General features: G+C 37.8%; 1 protein-coding gene across 4 annotated transcripts in view; it reads left to right on the top strand.

The window, feature by feature from the left end:
* Positions 1 to 20,964, top strand: part of SLC36A4 (solute carrier family 36 member 4) — a 55,922-nt gene that overhangs the window by 23,166 nt on the left and 11,792 nt on the right. For 2 of the 4 annotated variants that reach the window (XM_014592349.1, XM_006160344.3), the window contains exons 5-10: positions 21 to 116; positions 2,676 to 2,760; positions 6,543 to 6,770; positions 8,769 to 8,867; positions 12,575 to 12,744; positions 17,653 to 17,809. In XM_014592349.1, coding sequence (XP_014447835.1) covers positions 21 to 116; positions 2,676 to 2,760; positions 6,543 to 6,770; positions 8,769 to 8,867; positions 12,575 to 12,744; positions 17,653 to 17,809 — 835 coding nt within the window. Of the gene's footprint in view, positions 1 to 20; positions 117 to 2,675; positions 2,761 to 6,542; positions 6,771 to 8,768; positions 8,868 to 12,574; positions 12,745 to 17,652; positions 17,823 to 20,964 lie in introns of all 4 variants that reach the window. The other 2 variants (XM_014592350.2, XM_006160342.3) reach the window with 1 other exon arrangement.

The raw sequence follows: 20,964 nt of genomic DNA, 5'->3' as shown, positions 1-20,964 counted from the left end.
CATTTTTTTTTTAATTACAGATTTAAAAAGCCAACCTTAGGTTATAGTGACACTGTGAGTTTTGCTATGGAAATAAGTCCTTGGAGTTGTCTTCAGAAGCAGGCCGCATGGGGACGGTAGGTCCTTGCTGTGTTATTAATATCTGCAGGTTGAAATTATGTCAATGTTTAAGTATTTTCATCTGGCAAGATACATAAATAAAAGTATGATAAAGAAGGGGGAAACATAAATAACCTTTAGAATTAAACAGATTTGGGTTCAAATCTCTACTATTTTTCAGTTTACTGTCCTTGGATTATTGTGGGTAAATGTGATATTTATAAATCACCTGGATAACCAATGACATAATTGTATTCAGTAATTGTTTAAATGAAGAAAAATGTAGTCATAAAGTTGTGGTGGTTAGCTACATGCTCATATATCTGAGGTGTGGATATAGAGTCACATTTATTGTCTTTTTTTTTTTTTTTAAAATGTCGGGACCAGCAGTTAGCGTAATGGCTATGTCGCTGGACTCCCATGTAGTCGACTGTGGTTCAGGTCCCAGACCTGGTGGCTTAAAACTCATGCCGGGAGCGTGTTTGTGCATGCCCAAGATCCCGAGAGGAGAATAGAGGAGAAAGGATTGCGGTATGGCCATCCCCCCCGGGAGTGATTTCTCGCTTTCTGTCTCTCTGGCGAGCGTATGCGCCCTATAGCGAAAACCTCTCCAAAAAAAAAAAAAAAAAAAAATTTGTTCAGAGGCCGTTTGCTTACTACAGTGTGGGGAGTACATAAAGAACTCCCCCTCCCCCCATGGGGAATGGTCACGCCACAATCCCTTTTCCTTCCTTTCTTCCTCCTTTTGGGATTTTGGACACACAAACATGCTCCAGGTGTGTTTTTCAAGCCACTGGGTCTAGGACTGGAACCATGTGGTCTGTCATGTGGGATCCATTCGCCTTAATCAGTACACCACTGGCGGGCTCCATGTTGCCTTACTATTTAAATGTAGCTTTGTTATAAGTGGATGTGGTTTAGCAAAGTCAGATGAATGAATACAGGACTAGAAAAAGTGTAAGTCATCAATAAAGTGCTAACTATGGTACAAATTATGTATGCAGTGGGAATTAAGTAACGGGAAGTGTTAGGAGAGTAGTTCATGGTGAATATTGCCTTTCAGGAGATTTTCAAGAGGTTAGATTTGTTTATGAGCTGCTCATTGTTCCTGATATGCTGAGTAGGAGAAGGAAGGAAATAGAGCCTAGTGCCTAGAGACTTGCCCCCAGAACCTAGAACCCTAAACCCCATCTTCTTCCTTTGGCCCCAGACTAGAGGCAGCTTTGTTTACTTGTTCTATGATATTATAAAAGTGACTGGGAGGATTGTTGATGGACACTAAAATCAAAGATGGATTTAGAGAGGGACCAGCAGTTAGTGTAATGGCTATGTTGCTGTATTCCCACGTAGTCGACCATGGTTCGGGTACTGGACCCTGTGGCTTGAAACTCACACTGGGCGCATGTGCGTGCGTGCCCAAGATCCTGAGAGGAGAATGTAGGAGAAGGGATTGCGGCATGGGCATCCCCCCTGGGGGATGATTTCTCGCTTTCTATCTCTCTGTCTTTCTCTGTCTGTCTGGCGAGCACATGAGCCCTATAGCAAAAACTTGTCAAAAAAAAAAAAAAAGATGAATTCAGAGAGACTTAATTCATCAGAAAGCAGAGACTGGAATTAATTTCATGGTACCAGGTAACACACAAGCGAGGTCCCTGAAGAACCATTGAGAACTGTGGAGTTATGGCAGAAATGAAAATAAGCAAGGACCCTTCCAGCTTCAGATGGGAGGAGAATCTGCAGATTGCATAGACCCCACTGCGTGACAGATTGATACTGATGATCAGACAGGAGACTGCAGTGCGTTATAAGTGTGCACTACAGGACTCACTCATTGTTTACAGACCGCGATGAAGAAGTCTGAGCAGAATATTCGCGTGCAGGCGATTGGTACCTTGAATAGTGCCATACCTAAATACTGCTAATTTGGCTGTTATCTCTGGTGAGAGCTCTTCTCCACTTCTGTATGCTATTTTATGTAGCTGGAGTTTTTTAAGGGTATCTCACAAAAATACTTTTTGTGGTTGTTGTTTTGGGCCAAAAACATTACAGTCTCACAATCGTGAGATGAGAACAGAGAAAACCTACTGAAGTGGTCTCTCATGTTATGATGTAGGACCCTGCCTCTGTTCTTTCCCATTCTCTATTCTAATCAGTGATTTTCACAGCAGAGTATCCTCATCACATTTACAAATGGCATGAAGCTGGGAGGAGTAGGAAATACGCTGGATGGGTCTAAAAATGATAATGAGAAGCAGTAGAGATGGGCCTAATCTGAGAGAGTAAACGTTTTTATGAAATAATTTTATTAACAGCTATTCTTAAACTATTGAATTTCAGAAATAATGATAAGAAAATCTTGGCCTTTTAGCTTACTTTAGTATCCTTTCTGTTCTTCAGTTATTCTAGTGACATATTGACCATTTGTAGAAAATGAATGTTTTAAATGTTTATTATTTAAGAAAACAAAAAGAATATATACCATTACAAAATATTTTAAAGCAGTTAAAAAGAGAAATAAAATACATTGACATTTTAGCAGCTCTCCCTGGTACTTATCTGTGGCTATCTCATTTCAGGAGTGTGGTTGACTTTTTTCTGGTGATCACACAGCTGGGATTCTGCAGTGTTTACATTGTCTTCTTAGCTGAAAATGTGAAACAGGTAAGTGCTTCTCTCCAGGTAGTGAGGTAATTTTTCTTCTGATACCCTAATTCTAGCATCATGTTTCTTCTGTGGAAGCCGTGGTTGAATAGAAAAATGGATTCCTTTCCTAAACCATTTTCCTTTGTAGGTCTTCCGTTAGTCTTACATTTTGCAGGTTAGATTTCTGTCATCGTTGTTGATTTTACTGTTCTTGCCATAACGCCAGTAATGCTGATTCTTTCAGATCAGAATATGACATAATTTCCTAATAAGTATAGTTACTTTAAATTTAGATCTCAAAAGCACATATATACAGAGATAATTTGGGAACAGATGCTTTACATTGATGTTCTCTAAAGAAACATAAAGGCTTTACCCAGCTGTCTAAAAAATGCAGTTAAAAATGTAATATTCAGGGGTCAGCAGGTGGTGGTGTGGTTAAGATGCTGGACTCCCACATGGCTGAGTATGGTTTGAATTGTGGACCAGGTGGCTTGGCAATCACACCAGGCACATGTACGTGCATGCCCAAAATCCTCAGAGGAGAATGGAGAAGAGGGGATGGTGGAGTGGCCATACCCCCTGGGGGATGATTTCTTACTTTCCGTCTCTCTGCCTTTCTTCAAGAAGCACACATAACCTATGGCAAAAACTGTAAAAAAAATTTCATTACTAAAATGCAATCATTGCTACCTTTGTTTAAAATGTACTATATTAAAAAAAAGTATAGTTTTCTGTAATCCTCTCCTATTATGAAGGCTTGCTTTATGAGAAAGTAGTTTGCAGCCTTGGTGGATAGTTACAGTCTATTTACAAACATGCAAAGCACTGAAATAAAAACTACCCCATCAAACCAATGCCAAGGCACATTGTATGACTAATATTATTCCTATGTTACCTTGCTGTTCTTTAATCATTATTTTAATCAGTAGTCACTATTCATATCTACCTGCTCTATTAAGCATTGTCATATTAATATAGAGAAAGATATCTTTTAAGTATTTTAATGCAAAATGATGATGTGATTATATTTAAAGAAACCCTATACATATATAAGTATATGTGACTATCTCATCAGTGGTTTCCTTTTCTTTATCTCTGGACAAAATTTATTGATTTTTTTTTCCTGACTTCCATAACACTTTTAAAAATAGCCTTGGTCATACTGTATCTCAGTTAATTAACACTATAAATTACACTAATTAGTTTCTACCACATGTTGTGATACCAAAGTCCATTGAGGGGTGAGAAGATAAGAGTTCAAATCCTTGCTCTTTCCATTTTAACTCATACATTGGGCAAGACCTTGTTATTCCTGGTCAAGCCTCAGTTTTCTTATTTGTAAAATGAGAATAGTAACAAAATCTCCCATTGTTTCTCATAAACTTACTGTGAAACTCAGCTTACAAGGTTTGTGAAAGCCTTTGTAAAATGTAAAACAGTGTATGAATACAGGGTATTCTGACTAATTTTTCACTTCATTTTAGTAAAGAACATAATTTACCTTTGCAATTTTAACCATTAAACTACTAAATAATTGAAAAGTTAATAAATAGTAGATTTTAGTAAGTTTGGGCTCTAAGCGGAAACAACTGAATTTAGTAATTTTATTTTATAATATTTATTTCAGTGTTTTACATTTTGGTAAACATGTGAGATCATAGGAAGTCCTAGTAGATAGCCAATTTCTGTCTCTAGAGGGCACCAAAGGACTCAAATGTTTACCTGAATCTTGCTCTAGGTATGTATCTACATTTTTATTTTATTTTATTTTATTTTTTAATCCTGAGAATTTTAAGAGTTTTTCCTGCCAAAGAATGGTAAAATATTATAAGAGATTTGTGGTAGAGTTAATTTCAGATCTCTAAGTACCTGATAATTTAAACAGCCTTTTAAAAAATTGGTTGTGTAATTATTTTTATCTTGCCAGGTATCCTTGTTAGAGCTTGACTACGGTCACTCTCTAATTTAATTATCAAGAAGTACTTGACTCTAGATGTTTGGTTACTGAGAAAATTCAGTCAACAATCCTATACATCCTTAAAAGCCAAGTAATGCAAATGATCAATTTTGCTTCTATTTCAGATGATGAAAAATAGAATAAAAAGTTTTGATGGCTAGTTAGGAGTAAGCTATGCATTTCTTAAATGTCGCATGGTATAATCAGGGTTTGTTAGTCCAGTTTAAAACTCCAGTAGATTCACTCATTGCTGTCTATGGTTATGTGTATATTTGTAGTGACACTAAACATTGCTTTTTGTGGGTTGTAAGTCTAAAATTATATTGAAAGAAATACTCAGATTATTAATCATAGCAGACATTTTATGTATAACTTCTGATTTGTCTTAATATTCATAAAGCTAGCAAGATCTGTGAGCAGAGGCCAGGTGACTACTACAGGATCCCTCTTTCTGGGTTGCTCTGTTTTCATCAGGTTTACACGTAGCTGTTACAAACTGGGTTCTGGAGTCTCATACGGGGTTTGAATCCCAGAACTCTGCCACATACTCGCTTGATATTATGCAAGTTTGTTTTTTTTTAAAGCCTCTAACCCTCAGTTTCTTCAACTGCAAGTTAAAAATGAATATTACTGCCAACTTCAATGTGTCATTTTGAGGATTAAATGAGAGATTGTATGTAAAGCAGTAATAAAGTTCCATACCAGATGCACAGAAAGTACTAAACAATTCTAGCTATTATTATTATTACTACAGGATATGTTTCTTAAGAATATATCTAGAGAGGTGATAATACTGTCTTCAAAAGAGGGGACAGTAGGTTTACACTGGTATTCAAATTTTAGTATGATCTGCCTCGGCTGTAAGTTTTTAAGATAATTTCATAAGTCTTCGATTCCTCTTTTAGTAAGTTGGATGATGTGGTTAATTGAATCAGATAGTTTTTTAGTATATAGAGCCTGTAAGTAATTGTATTTCTTTCAAAATATGACAATTGGGTTATGGAAGTGACTGAATAAGCATTAAGGTAAGTTGCTTTATGTTGTCGAAGTTTTTTGTTTTAACAGAAGTTTACTGTCTATCATGTAACTGCATGAATGTAGTGGACTTTTAATAGATACTGCTACTTTTAGTGATGATAGTTTATGGATTATGAATGTAAAATTAAAGTAGAAACACTTGAATTATTAATCACATTAGAATTTGATTTTAAACTTCTGATTTGTTGGCCTCTTAATACAATAGGTAGGGAGGAATGTCAAAGTGGAGGCCAAGTGGCCTGATTTATAAACTTGGGCTATGGTTTTAAATTTTGCTCTGACTATTTTACGCTTATTTCTAAGAGGTACTTAGAGTTTGTTTCCTATTCTGAAAAAAAAAAAAAGCTAAGGTAGAATATCCAATGGCCAGTGTAGACAAATGTGTTCCCAACGTTGATGATCTCAGAAGCAGATCTTTAGTCTGAATATGATAGTCCCAAAGTTTCAGAATAAGTTAGAAAACTCAACCCCATAATTTTCTAATGAACTTCATTTTTACAGTGACAATAAAATAAGTTATCTTAGAAAGAAGATGTTATTCTCATTTTTGGTAAATTATATATATTTGTGTATATGTATGTATGTGTGTGTGTGTGTGTGTGTATATATATATATATATATATATATATGTATATGTTTTTAGGAAGCCAGAGTATCTTGAAAAAACAGGTAAATTATTTACTGTAAAGTATGTCCTAGGAATTCATTGGTGTGTAGATCGTAGTTTTTCTTTGTATCTCTTGTTTACAATTATAAGTTGATGCAAGTTTCCCTTCCTTATTCTCCTGGTAACCCTGTATAGGTTCATGAAGGATTCCTGGAGAGCAAGGTGTTCATTTCAAATAGCACCAATTCGTCAAATCCATGCGAGAGAAGAAGTGTCGACCTCAGGATATACATGCTTTGCTTTCTTCCATTTATAATTCTCTTGGTCTTCATTCGTGAGCTAAAGAATCTGTTTGTGCTTTCATTCCTTGCCAATGTTTCTATGGCTGTCAGTCTCGTGATAATTTATCAATATGTTGTCAGGGTAAGTTCAGCATATTTTTAACTACTCATTAGATATTTGTATATAACTTAAACTTCTCTTTATTTCAGAGGTAAAAGTAATGATACGTGAAGGACCCGCCTTCATAGGTGGCACACAGCAGACAGTCAGGAAACGATTTCTTTTCAGGGACTTTTTAAATTAGGAAAGTATATGATGTAAAGATGAAAAGCAAGGTTTTGTGGTCAGATCTGGTTTTGAATCTTGGTAAATATGTTTTGGGGCTTTGCAGCAGTACTTCAAAAAATAGTAACATCTATGCATTCAGAGTTATTGTGGGATTCAGGAATGTGCTCTTAGGACAGTGCTTAATGTGAAGCAAAGAACTAAGTATGTTGCTTATTCCTTTAAGATTAGATCTAGTCACAAGAGATGGGTGTGTAGAGGTAATCCCATAATATTTGTTTACTTCTGAACCTCTCCGTGCTGCTGCTGTTTCAGTTCATTGCCACCACACTAGTCTAAAACCCATTTATCTGAAGCATGTGCATCGACCTCATTCATTGTACAAATCTGGGGATTCTTAACTCGGTTTGTGTAAGAGAATCTGTTGATGGGATTCAGATGATCTGCTAATTCCTTGCAGTTGTAAACGTTAGGGCTTCTCTTAGCATACATGCATTTTTTTTCTGTTGAGCCGCTACAAAGCTTTTATCTCTCAAAGGCTCAGTGACCCAAGAAAGTTTAACAATCCCTGTTCTAGTCTCTCCTGCTCTAGCCTGTCTTATGTCTTCCTTCTGAGGTAGTTGTTATAAAATCTCCATTAGCAATTTTTTTACAAACATTTATGATGAGTCTGGGTTTCATTTCTTTTCCCTCTGGATTTTAGAAGCTGTAGTGTCTCTCTCCTAGTGTGTAGAGAGGAAGGAGTCAGGCAGGAGGATCACGTGACTTTCTTGAGTTCATGATTCCTTACCTGAATGTGAAGTTGTTAGTGGTGCAGGAAAAGGATGTCCCCTAGGTAGAGGGAATGACATGAGCTGGTAAGTACATGGAGAAGTAAAATAGCACCCAGTTGCCTTGAATAACACTGGTATTTTCAAATAATCCTAACATTTTAATACCCTTTCTAAAACTCCTATTCTGAGCCTAGAATATGTGTTTAGTCCTGTATCACCATTCTATGGCAAATTCTACCCATGCTTGAGACATACTGGACCTCGCCATTACCTCCACAGTATCCACATGCTTTCACGCTTCAGTTTCTTTCATCATCTTCTTTCCTTGGCCTTGAATTCTACTTCCCATGAGATAAAGCCAAGAACACATGATAGTGAAGAGAGGAGAAACCAGACTTGCTGTAGCTGAAGCCAGACATTGTGGAGCCAGACATCCTGAACAAGACGTGCAGTGTGTGAATTTGTCAGTAAGGGTTGGAACAGGGCTAGAAGCCAGGACCATGCAATCACAGCCATAGTTGTGGCATATGTGCACAAATAATAAATGTAACGACAATCAGGTCCAAGGCTCAGCTCTATGGCCACAAGGGGACCTGTCCTAGGAGCAACAGAGTTATGAGTAGAAAGCCAAACTCAGCAACCAGCTATCAAGAACTAAAAGAGCAATGAAAGCAGAGTGGAGAGTGAATTTCGTGGTGGCACAAAGCGCAGCGGTTGATAACTGACTCGACATCTCTCAGCCCAGACGTTGGATATGCTTATATATTTCCTGTTGTGGCAGGGGCTATACCCTGTGTGTACAGCCTGGGAGTTACTTGCAGGTGGAAACAGGTAATGGGGCGATCAGATGAATTGTGTAGGCATAAGGGAAATGGTTGCTTTTGGCAGAGAAATCCTAACAGCTTGGCTACATTTAACATAGGACGCTTGAAGTGTTTATGCAAAGTCGTATTCACTTTTGTAACCCACATTTCTGTTGCAAAGCTCAGAAGTATATGAATTTGCTCTTTTCATTTAAAATTTTTCACAATAAGGGAAGATGTAACCTTTCTTTTTATTTGTTTGTTTGTACTTTCTCCAGAACATGCCAGATCCCCATAACCTTCCAATAGTGGCTGGATGGAAGAAATACCCCCTCTTTTTTGGTACTGCTGTGTTTGCTTTTGAAGGCATAGGAGTGGTAAGAATTTAGTTATTATTATCAATAGTTTATTAAATTTTAAGTCAGCATAAAGATTTATATAGTTCAGCTATAAAAAATTATAAGATGTATTTAATTTATTTTAAAGAAGCGTGTCTTTACTTTGTTGTTCCAGTTTTCTTTATTACTAGAAAATGATTTCTACTTTGTATGATAGACTTGAATTATAGTTTAGTTGGTCCACTAACCAGAATTTAATCACTTAGGCTCTATAATTCTATCTTTCTTTATATATAAAATGAGAAAATTAGCCTAGATAATTTTTAACATTTTATTATGGATAGTTTCACACCTATGTAAAATTTAGAGAGTAGTATAACCACCTGTATAAGCATCACTACTTCAAAAATAATGAACACATAGCCAGTTTTGTTTTATCTGTAATGCTGCTATTCAGGCACATCCCAAACATGTTTTATGGACTACATTATTTGTCACAAATTCAAATAGTTACAAAGTTAACAGTTGTATAGGAAGAGTCAAGTATGAACACTTCTTTTAAATTTGGGCTATTATGTTTGCTCTGAGAAACAATGTTACCATAAAGCTAAGGTAATTGAAATAGTTACAAAGCTAACCTTTTTTTTTTTTTTTTTTCATAAGAAGAGTCTAGTATGAACTCTTAGATTTGGGCTATCATGTGCTTTGAGAAACAATGTTGTCATAAAGCTAAAACCAAAAGATACAATTTTTCTGAGAATTCTGAGATCTTAAATATTTCCATTAAAGATGCTTCCACTCCATTGATAGCCTAGAATTTATAGATTTGGAAAAAAATAGAATATTGCCATCTATTTTGTTTATAACATGTCTTGTAGTCTGATGGTTTGGTTAGGGAACAAAACCATTTGTAGACATCTATTATGTGAACCCCAGTCAAAACAGATCTAAAAGACAATTTTATACCATTTTACTTTGATTTCTGTCTTCTCTAAATTCTCCTTTAGGAATTCTCTAAAACATGTTTTTTTTTTTTTTGAGAGATTTTTGTACAGGAAATGTGCACTCACCAGAGAGACAGAGAGAAAGCAAAAAATCACCCCCTGGGGACATGGCCATGCCACAATCCCTTCTCCATTCTCCTCTCAGAATTTTGGGCACGCACATGTATACTCCCAGTGTGAGTTTCAAGCCTCTGGGTCTGGGATTCAAATTGCAGTTGGCAATGAGGAAGTCCAGTGACGTAACCATTATGCCATCTTCTGGTCCCATGGAATTCTCAAATTCTTACAACTTCAGTTATCACTGTTACAAACATTGCTGTAGATTCTCATTTCTGAATTCTGGTGAACTCTTGGACATTTCCAATTAGGTGTTGTTTCTAACATCACAGAGTTAACTACGCCAAAGTCTGATACAAACTTTTTATTCAAAATTATCTTCGTTTTCTCATTCCTCTTTCTTTTTTAGTTTTAATTTCAGTTGCTTAGTTTGAAACATCATAGTAATTCTTTTCATTCTGTCCTTGGGTCCCCATTCCAATCAATAGTTGAGGCAAGCCGATTCTCCTTTCATATTTCTCAAACCTGTTCAATAAAGGAGATGACACCCAAATCACCTGCAATGTCGTGTGACACAGAATAAGCCTCAGGAAACACTGAGTTCTTTCTCTTTCTTTTTTTCTAGCTGCCTTGGTCCCATTCTTGAGCACAGCCCTGTCTTTCAGTCTGCAGGATCTGCAGCATCCAAACTGTTCTCTTCTCTCTTTTCCACTGCTAAGTTAATGTTCCCATAAGCTACTGACTGACTCCATGGGGAGTGGGGTTAATGTCAGAGTTATTATCTCATATGGTTACCATGAGGACTGTGGGATGCTGCATTCAGAGGTTTTAGAATAACACCTAACATACTGTAAGCATGCAGTAAGCTTGCTCTTATTGTCGCTTGGTATCTTTCACTGTATGATTGAATTGTGTGATTAAAGCTCTGAAGGTCTGTCTAAAAGATTTGATCTTTCATTTTTTGTTTCTTTTTAAATTCTTCCAGAGGGTGTGTATACTCCCCAGAGAAAGAGAGAGAGAGAAAGTGAGCAAGCAAGCATCTCCTTATCTGTGATGGTCTTGCTGTAATCCCTTCTCCTTCATTTCTCCCTCTTCTTGGGATTTTGTGCATGTATACACACACACCTGGCATGTTTCTCAAGCCACCAGGTCCAGAACTCCAGCTGTATAGTCAGTGGTGTGGGATCGGGCCACCTTAATTACCACGCCACTGGCTGGTCCATGAGAGCTTGATTTTTAAATTAGCCTTTTTCTGTTTTCTTTAAAGATTCAATTTTTTCACATAATGAAAATCACTTACTAGTCTTCCTAAAGTTGACGGACAGTAGATGCCAGCGGATAGAAATAGGAACAGTGATGGATGTGTGTGTAGATGAGTTATGTACATGCGTGTAGTCCTCGCTCTGTCTCCCAAGAGGACTGCAAGCAGTGATACCCCATAGCAATGAGCACACCCAGCCCCCAGGTCCTGATTTCTAAAGACCATTCTCCAGCAAAAGTTCTTGGGAAAAATGACTGATTGTAGGGCTGAAGCAAGGACATTTAGGCCGAATCTAGAGCATCTTGTAGTTTAAGAAAGTAAAGAAATACTCAAAGAAACAACAGAATGGAGCATGTCAAAATGACACGGGAGCCAACTTGATAGAATTCACAATGGTGAAAGTAGAACAGTATGAGTAAGGAAATAACAGTACCTTATTGGATTATAACTCAGTGAATAAAACAAATATACATGAGTCCAGGCTAATATAAATAAACGATTAAGTTAATCAGTGCTTAAGGGAAAATCGCAAATAATTTCTGTACATACTTCTCCCTCCAGGAGGTATTGCTAGTTCCCCTCTCTGAAGCGTGAACTGGATTGGAGGCTTGTTTTCAGTAAACGGAGTATGGTGAGGGGAGAGCAAAACAGCATCATATTAGAGAAACAGGCAAACTACCCGAGGTGATCAACAAACTTCACCAGTGAAAAACCTTGTTGATAATATGAGTGATGAGAATGGCACTTCCCTGTGTAGTATTCTCTAAAACCTGTAATCCCATCTAGCCATGAGGAAAACATCAGATAAACCCAAATAAAGGGACATTATGTGAAACACCTAAACGGTATTCCTCAGAACTGTCAAGGTGACCAACAGTACGGAAAGACTTAGCAACTCTCAGAGACTAGCAGAGACTAAGGGGTGGTGACGAAATGCAGTGGGGTATGGTGGAAAAACTAATGTAATCCACATGAAATAGGAAGCTTGGTTAATAGTAATGTGCCAGTGTTTGTTCCTAGTTATAACAAATGCACCATGGTAACGTAAGATCTTAACAGTAGGGGAGCTGGATCAGGGCTATATGGAAGCTCACTATGTTATCTTTGCAACTTTTCTATAGTTCTTAAATTATTCCAAAATCGAAAGGGTAGTTAAGAGAGAGAGAGAGAGAGAGAGAGAGAGAGGCTGACAGATTTTCCTGCCAAGAACTGATTTTAAATCTTTATAAAAATTTAAAAATATGTAGTGCAAAAAGAATATATAGCACATAGGAAGATACTTCATCAATTATATGTGTTTAAAAGGAAAAGAGATCCATGTTTAAATTATAAAAAGACCAATTTGTATGTATAAGAGACAGTGTGCTATTTTGAATGACTTGTATCATCTTCACTTTAAAAAAGGAATTATATTCTTTTCTTAGGTCCTTCCACTGGAAAACCAAATGAAAGAGTCAAAACGCTTCCCCCAGGCGTTGAACATCGGCATGGGAATTGTTACAGCTTTGTATGTAACATTAGCCACTTTGGGATACATGTGCTTCCGGGACGAAATCAAAGGCAGCATAACTTTAAACCTTCCCCAGGATGTGTGGTAGGTGGACGTGAGTTTGTTATCGTCCCTTACGTATTTTATACACATAACGTATCATATTCAATGATGAGCTATGCTCTTCGATATGTAGCTTAAATGTTTAAATTTTTTACTGTGATTTCTTTATTTGTATAATATAGGTTTCTTTTTTGGTAATTCTCAGAGGAAACCATCTATGAACTTAAGGATCCTTGTGGGTTTTTTTTTAAGATTTAGAAAACTGGGAACCAGCAGTTGGCGTAATGGCTGTGTCGCTGGACTCCCACGTAGTCAACTGCGGTTTCTTTCCCGGACCCGGTGGCTTAAAACTCATGCCGGGCATGTGTGCGTATGTGCCCAAGATCCCGAGAGGAGAATGGAGGAGAGGGGATTGTGGCATGACCACCCCACCAGGGGGGTGATTTCTCGCTTTCTGTCTCTATGTCTTTCTCTGTCTGGTGAGCGCATGCACCCTATAGCGAAAATCTCTCCAAAAAAATAAAATAAAGATACTTCTCTGTTTCATTAATTTAAAAAAAAAAGATTTAGAAAACTGTAACTTGTTCCAAATTTGAGTCAAGTAGAGGAGTAAAACATGGGTTCTTTTAATATGGATGCGGTGTTATAAAAAGATAATACCTGTCCTTGCTGCCTAAAAGCCAAAGATACTGCATTTCTAGTAAAGTCATATATCAAATAATGTATGGTCCTCACTATTTTACTGATCATCTTCACATTATATCTGCCTAAAGTTCTTTCACAGCGCATTGTGATTCATTATGAGTAATAAAGTAAAATGGTGCATCTTAATGTTCTCTTTAGTATTAAAATCATATTCTGCCAAATGTAGCAACATATATGATTTTTCCATCTTCCAGAGGTTGTCCTTCGGAAAATGTTAAAAGCCATTGACTGTGATTACCTTGCAGACTCACTCCCTTGCAAATAAATGGAAAGTAACTCCTTAATTTTGATAAATGCAAAGAATAAATGCTAAATTCTTGCTACTTTGGCTACTTTGATAACTAAGTCTGTGAAACCTTAACTTTCTCACCAGATTAGTGAAAACTAACAAGAGCAGAAATTCTGCCTTCTGACTGGCTCCCTGGTGAGAATTTGCCTACCAGTCAGTAATCATTTAAGTCCTGGTGTTCGTTGCTTTCAGGACCATGTGCAGAGGAAGTCAGCCATGACAGAGGACTGTGCCCTGGAGAGTTTCCAAGTTGCACCAGGGACACACATGGAGTGTGCTAGCGTTTCTTCTTTTCGGTCTTAATTTACTTTGGCTGACATTTTACAAATGTATTTCAACATGAGAACATGTTTTAAATATTTTAGGAGGAGGGACAGCAGGCGGTGTGGTGGTTGAGGTGCTCAACTCCCACATGGCCAACTGGAGTTTGAATCGCAGACCCTTGGTGGCTTGCTTTCTTACTTTCCCTTTCTCTCTCTGTCTCTCTGGTCAAATTAAAAAAATAAATAAATAAATAAAAGTTCAAAATGGAGTCATGACCACAAACAAGAGTTGTTTAGTATTTATTTCATCAGCCCATTTTATCATTTATTATATAATTTGGTTTCCATAAAATGCACTTTGGTTTCTTTTTAAAGAATTAATTAATTGATTGATTGATTTTTATTTATTTATTATTAATAAATAAATTTAGTAATTTATTTATTTTTATTTATTAATTTTTTAATGTGACCAATCTGAGCAGAGAAAGATGGAGAGAGAGGGAAAGTAGGAAAGCAAGCCACCAGATCCAGGACTCAAACTGTGGTCAGCCATGTGGGAGTCCAGTGCCTTAACCACGATTAAGGCAGCTCCTGTACCCTGCAGTTCTGTTTTTTTAATTGCCAGAGAGTAGGTGCATTTGCCAGAAAGAAAGAGAGGGAAAGTATCCCTCCAGTGGGGTGTGGTCACTGTGCAATCCTTTTTCTCCATTTCTCCATCCTGTCAGAATTGCGAATACTCATACCACATGCACCTGGCATGTTTTTCAAGCCACCAGGGCTGGGACTTGAACCATGAGAGATCTGGTTCGCTACTCATAGCATTTAACTGCCACACAATGGGGTCAGCACCGCCCCCCCCTTTTTTATAATGATATGAAACTAGAAACTTAATGGGCTAGAATCTTAAGAAGGCTTAGTGTAAGAGAACCAAGGCTAAGACATATGGTAATAGAGGTCATCTTTTCAGACAGCAGTATGTCTAGAAAATAGAGTGGTATTTCTGCCTACTTAGAATAATATTTAGATTAAATCTTAAAAATGATAATTAAAACTTGGTAATTTTAGTGATAAATTTGATGAGTATTTTTAGCAGCAATGTACCACTGTGGGTGGGCCAATTTGACAAGTCTTTTTTTAATGTCAAATATAAAGTGTAGGTGGAAGCAATCTCAGAATTCTTCCCTTCCTTTATTCACTAAAACATTTAAGGAAAATCTTATGAGAGCTGGGACTAAAGTGGGAGTATGCACACACTGAGGTTCAGAAGTTCCTGTCCCTGGATGGTAAAGAGCGTGGGCAAGAATAAGTGGGATTGCTTTTGGTATACTCCTTCCTGGGGTGACCTGCCTCTGTAATAGCTCTAATGAATCCTCCCCTTTCCTGTGGTCCCTACCTCTCACCTCTCCCCTAGTTGTTAAGGCTCTCCAGTTAGAATGGTTCTAGTTAAGACTCTCATTACTATTCAAGAATGCCTGGCTAGGGACTAGCAGATGGCGTGGTGGTTAAGGCGCTGGACACTCCCACATGGCCAACCATGGTTTGAGTCCTGGGCCTGGTGGCTTGCTTTCTCACTTTCTCGCTTCCTCCCTCTCTCTCTCTCTCTCTCTTTCTCTCTCTCTCTCTCTCTCTCTCTCTCTCTCTCTCTGTGTGTGTGTGTGTGTGTGTGTGTCTGGTCAAATTAAAATAAATGATGAGTAAATAAAATAAAAAAAAATTAAAAAACAAGAATGCCTGGCTAGACACCTGCTTTTCATTTAGAGGAAAGCCTAGAACCAGTATCCTAAGAAATGACAGAAATAGGGAAAAGCAAGAAAGCAAGTCAAGACAAATATTTCCTTACAGAGAATTTTGTTTGGTAAATGTTACATTCTAGTGAACATTTCTGGCTCAAGTCATTCAAACTAGTGATGAGTGCTAGATAACCATAGTTGTCTTAGTTTTAAACCGAGCCGAGGTGAGGATTATAGCTAGTCCTTAGTTAAAATAACTTCTTTTCTTCTGGACAGAGCTAAACCTTCAGGCTTCTCAACCTGAATTTAGAAGGATCCAAGAAGCAAACTGAGGTCAGGTTATTTTCAAAGGCAGCTTCTGTCTTCATCCTTGAGAGAAAGAATCAGGCAACAACTTATTTTCCAACTTGGCTTTTCAACAATTTAAAGATGTCCATCCCTGAAAATTTGGGTCAAAGATTGGTTTGTTAGCCAACATAGAGAAAGTGTAAAAGCCTTGCAAATTTCGAAAGCCTGTGTTTTTAAAACTTATCGTTTTTACTGAGAAATATTGTTCCCCCTTTCATAATCTTATTCCGCATATTGACTACAAAATAATTATTAAAATATACATTTTTACCCTTTACTGAGATGCTAATTTCTTTTTGCTATCAGTATAATAGATTCCATTTTCAAGCATAGATCATCCTATTTTTTGTATGGTTAATATTTCCCATAGTGAAAGGATGCAGTTTCTAAGTGTTATCTATGTTATCTATGTATACCCATTTTTAAAAGAATCATATATTTATCTCTATTTATTTTTCGATTTGCTATAGGACACATGCACTCACCAGAGAGAGAGACAGTGAGAGGGAGAGAGAGAAAAAGGGAAAGTGAGAATGCAAGCCACTAGGTCTGGTACTCGAACCACAGTCATTCACGTGGGAGTCCAGCACCTTAACCACCAAGCCACCTGCTGGCCAACATATAGTTTCGGCAGGAGGCTGTCTCCTTGTTGGAATCTAAAGAAACCTAGTTATCTTTGTAAGTCTAAAGATAAATTTCCAAACTGAAAATTGCTGTGCTGTTTTGACATACCAGGCATCTAAAAGAGAAGTTTACTTGGACAGTATAGTAACAGCAACTCAATCCAGCAACTCTGTTTCTCTTATTAATGCAGTTTTAACATAGGTACGATGTATAGTTTAGATCTTTGCAAGTTGAAACTATTTAGATGCCCTCCTTTTGGACTTAAGATTGATGACATTTCTGCAACTAATGGCATTTCTACCAAGATTTTTAAGCAAGGAGAACTATCATTAAGTTTATCTGGGGTCTAGCAGGTGGTGTAGTGGTTAAGGCACTGGACTCCCACATGGCTGACCATGGTTCAAGTCCTAGATTTAGTGGCTTGAAACTCACCCTGGGTGCATGTGAGTACATGCCCAAAATCCCAGGAGGAGGAGGGATTGTGGCGTGGCCATTCCCCCTGGGGGATGATTTCTCACTTTCTGTCTCACTATCTCTGTATCTCTCTTTCTCTCTCTCGCTCTCTCTGTTCTGGTGAGTGCATGAACCCTGTGACAAAGACCTTATCTTCTTTGTATAGATCATTGAGATTATGACTCAAGATTTCAAAGATATCTAGAATGTTCACTTTTTTATAAGAAAGTTGAGAAAACATGAGCTTTTCATGGGGCTGAGTCCAACTTTGAGAACATTTGTTTAGTCCAGAATGAAATCTTCCCAGCAATATGCCCCAAAGCTTTGTATGCCACATTTTCAAGTCTTGCAGGCTTGTCAGAATAAATTGCTCATCGTTCATCTACAGATGGAGTCAGTGGAGATCAGCTGGCTTCTTTACCAACTTAGGAAGGTTCTGGCTTAAGTTTGTGTATGGAAATTCTTAACATTAAAAATAAAAAGGAGGAAAGTTGGATTCATAAGAAGAATGACTAATTTCAGATTTTGTTTTCAACAGGTTATATCAGTCAGTGAAAATCCTGTATTCCTTTGGCATTTTTGTGACCTATTCAATTCAGTTCTATGTTCCAGCAGAAATCATTATCCCTGGGATCACGTCTAAATTTCATGGTAAATGGAAGCAAATCTGTGAATTTGGAATACGGTCCTTTTTGGTTAGTATTACTTGTAAGTATCTCTACGTATTTATATCCTAGTAATTATTTTATTGTTGAATTTTTAAAAAGTGTCTTAAAGTAGATAAAAAAATCTTATTTACCTAGCTAGGACATTTTTTGGATTAAAATTCTGTTCTTCTCCTATACTGTTTAAGAAAAACACAAACCAGATCTTATCACACTTAAAAGTAATAATAAAATTATTTTGAAAATGACGGTGGTGATTAAAGCCAAGTACATAAGAGACCTCTTACATTGCTGATATACATTTTATTTTGGTTCTGGTTTTTTTTTTTTAGGATTTTTTATTTTTGATAACTTTTGTGTAGATAACTGTTTTATTCTTCATGACTATTTACAGAAGTGATTCTTTTATTTGTGTCAGTGGTTTATTTTCTTATTATTTTAAGGAGTATACAATGTTTTGTTAAGTTCATGTCATAAAATGCCTACACAGGTAGCATTAGTAATGGAGTTTCAGGGAGAGGGAGATTGAGTTTGTTACAATGGGAGTGTGACTTTTGGAGTCAACAGAGCTGGGGGTTCAAACTCAGCCCTCCAGCTTCCCTGCTGATATCTATAAGCAGGTTACACACCACCACTGAGTCTCTCTTATCTTCACTATCATATGGTGTTTTCATGAGGCTAAAATAATACACACCTGGACCAGCTGGTGGCATGGTGGTTAAGGCTGTTGATGCCACATTACTGACTGTGTGGTTTGAGTCCCAAATCCAGCGGCTTAAGAAACGTGATGGGCATGTGGGTGTGTGTGTGCCCAAAATTCCAAAAGGAGAAATGGAAGAGAGAGATTGCAGTGTGACCATTCCCCATGGTAGATGCTTTCTCTCTTTACCTTTCTCTCTCTGTGTCTCTCTCTGGTGGGTTCCTACACCCTCTAGTGAATTAAAAATAATAATGAGGGGCCAGCAGATGATGTGGTGGTTAAGGCGCTGGACTGTCATCTGGCCAGTCATGGTTTGAGTCTTGGACCTATCAGCTTACTTTCTTACTTTCTCTCTCGCTCTCTTTAAATCATTCTTTAAAAATACCAATATAGGGACCAGCAGTTAGCATAATGGCTATGTTGCTGGACTCCCACGTAGTTGACTGCGGTTCAAGTCCCAGACGTGGTGGCTTAACCTCACTCCGGGCGCGTGTGCGTGCGTGCCCAAGATCCCAAGAGGAGAATGGAGAAGGGATTGTGGTGTGGCCATCCCCCCTGGGGGGGTGATTTCTCACTTTCTGTCTCTCTGTCTCTGTCTCTGTCTCTGTCTGTCTGGTGAGCACATGTGCCCTATAGCAAAAAAACCTCTCAAAAAAACTAATGATATAAACAAAGTAGCAGAAAGTTATGATCATTATTTTCACTGTGATTATTATTACCCAAATATAAGGATGAATGCAGCACTGACTAACCTGGGATTACCTCGAGTGATGCCAGGGACCAGGTTACAGGTGTTCTGAGGAGCAAGCAGTGTTGGGAAATCTGTGGATAAGATGTCATGTCTGTCTTGGACCGTTCAAGGCTAGAGAGTGGTTTGACTGGAACTTCTCAGCAGTTCTGTAAGCTACATCAAGTTGCCTGAGCGAATGGAGCTTGTGCCTAGACCTAAGGAATTAGGGTCATCACATTTTGTTTGAAAAGAGAAAAGCAATGCTGAAAAAAGCAGAGAAAACTTATTTTCAGAATAGCCAGTTAAATAAATTGCATCAAGTAATAAGGAAAATCATATGGAGGAATTAAGTCAGTAAGCCCGTCGTGATGATTAATGAGATAGTCAGTGTTGTTTAAAATATTTATTTTTTATACATTGCTTTTATTGACATTTTGATAACTGGACCAAATAAAAAGACTAATTTCAATAAAAGTCCTTTATCAATAGATGCAAGGCAGTTCTGTTTTGTTGGTATATTCTCTTTTAAAATCTGTAACTGAAATTCAGTTAAAAGAGCTCGAGGGCAATGTTAAAAAGGGGTCATAATTTGCCGTAACTCCATTCATTTCTGCACATTGGCTGGCCTCTTTCTGCTGGAGCTGCGTATCTGCTGAGGCACAGACTCTACTGCACACCTGCTGCCGTGAGTTTGCACCCAAGAGCCGGTGCTTTTCCTCTACACTTAAGCCCATTGCATAGAGTAATGCAGCCTTCGATTTGCTGTTTCTTCTGTTCATTTAAAAATAGTGACAGCTACTCAACCATATTTAAGAATTATACAATAGTTACAGCATTGTCCTCTGCACAAATAGAACAAAAACACACAATATGCCCCCCTGCCTTGCTGGAACATAGCACTGGACACTGAGTTTGTTTGAGTCTGCGGCATATCCTTCCAAATTAAAGTGAATGCCAACTGATATGCATGGCAGCACTGTTTTTTATTCTGTTCTCCAACGCACTTGACAAGATTTGGGGGCATGCTGCTTACTGACTTGTGTGTGCAGACAGCTGACAGGACCTGGTAACAGTCACAGAGCAAGCCGTGCAGCTCCAGCACTGAGAATGGAGGCTCTGCTGGATCTGCCTTGAAAAGTGCAGGTCTCTTAAAGTTCCGTAATCCTTTCCAGTACCGAATCCAAGTTTGTTGTATTGATCTTTGAAGTAGTGGACTTATCTGCTTGGATTATGTCATTAAGTCTCTGTATCCATTTAGTATTTGACTCATCATTTCAAAAGGCCTTAGTGGAACATAAAAGCTTAAGAATGTTCACTTGCATGTAGGACCTTACCTGGTCTATATGCTCTCTCAGGTGAGGGAGCAGAATGGAGAGACACTGGACAAAAGAGACAAAAAAGCACGTTTTATTTTAGGAGCTAACCTATACTACTAACTGCTAAATTTAAAAATATAATGAACATTGAGACCACTGTTTCAGTTCTGTGCAAGAACTGAATCTATAACATTTATTAAACACTATTTCTGTTACTTTCCAACTTGTTCATTCTGTTATTTCTAATTTGAGAAGTCCTTGGCTTGGAGAGAGTTTTTTTTTTTTAAGATTTTTTTGCTGGGGAACCAGCAGTTAGCGTAATGGCTATGTCGCTGGACTCCCATGTAGTCGACCGTGGTTCGTGTCCCGGACCCGGTGGCTTAAAACTCACGCCGGGCGCGTGTGCGTGCGTGCCCAAGATCCCGAGAGGAGAATGGAG

Source organism: Tupaia chinensis, unplaced genomic scaffold, assembly GCF_000334495.1.
Source record: "Tupaia chinensis unplaced genomic scaffold, TupChi_1.0 Scaffold000680_1, whole genome shotgun sequence".
Classification (NCBI taxonomy): Eukaryota; Metazoa; Chordata; class Mammalia; order Scandentia; family Tupaiidae; genus Tupaia; species Tupaia belangeri.
This window is presented reverse-complemented; position numbering and strand designations above follow the sequence as displayed.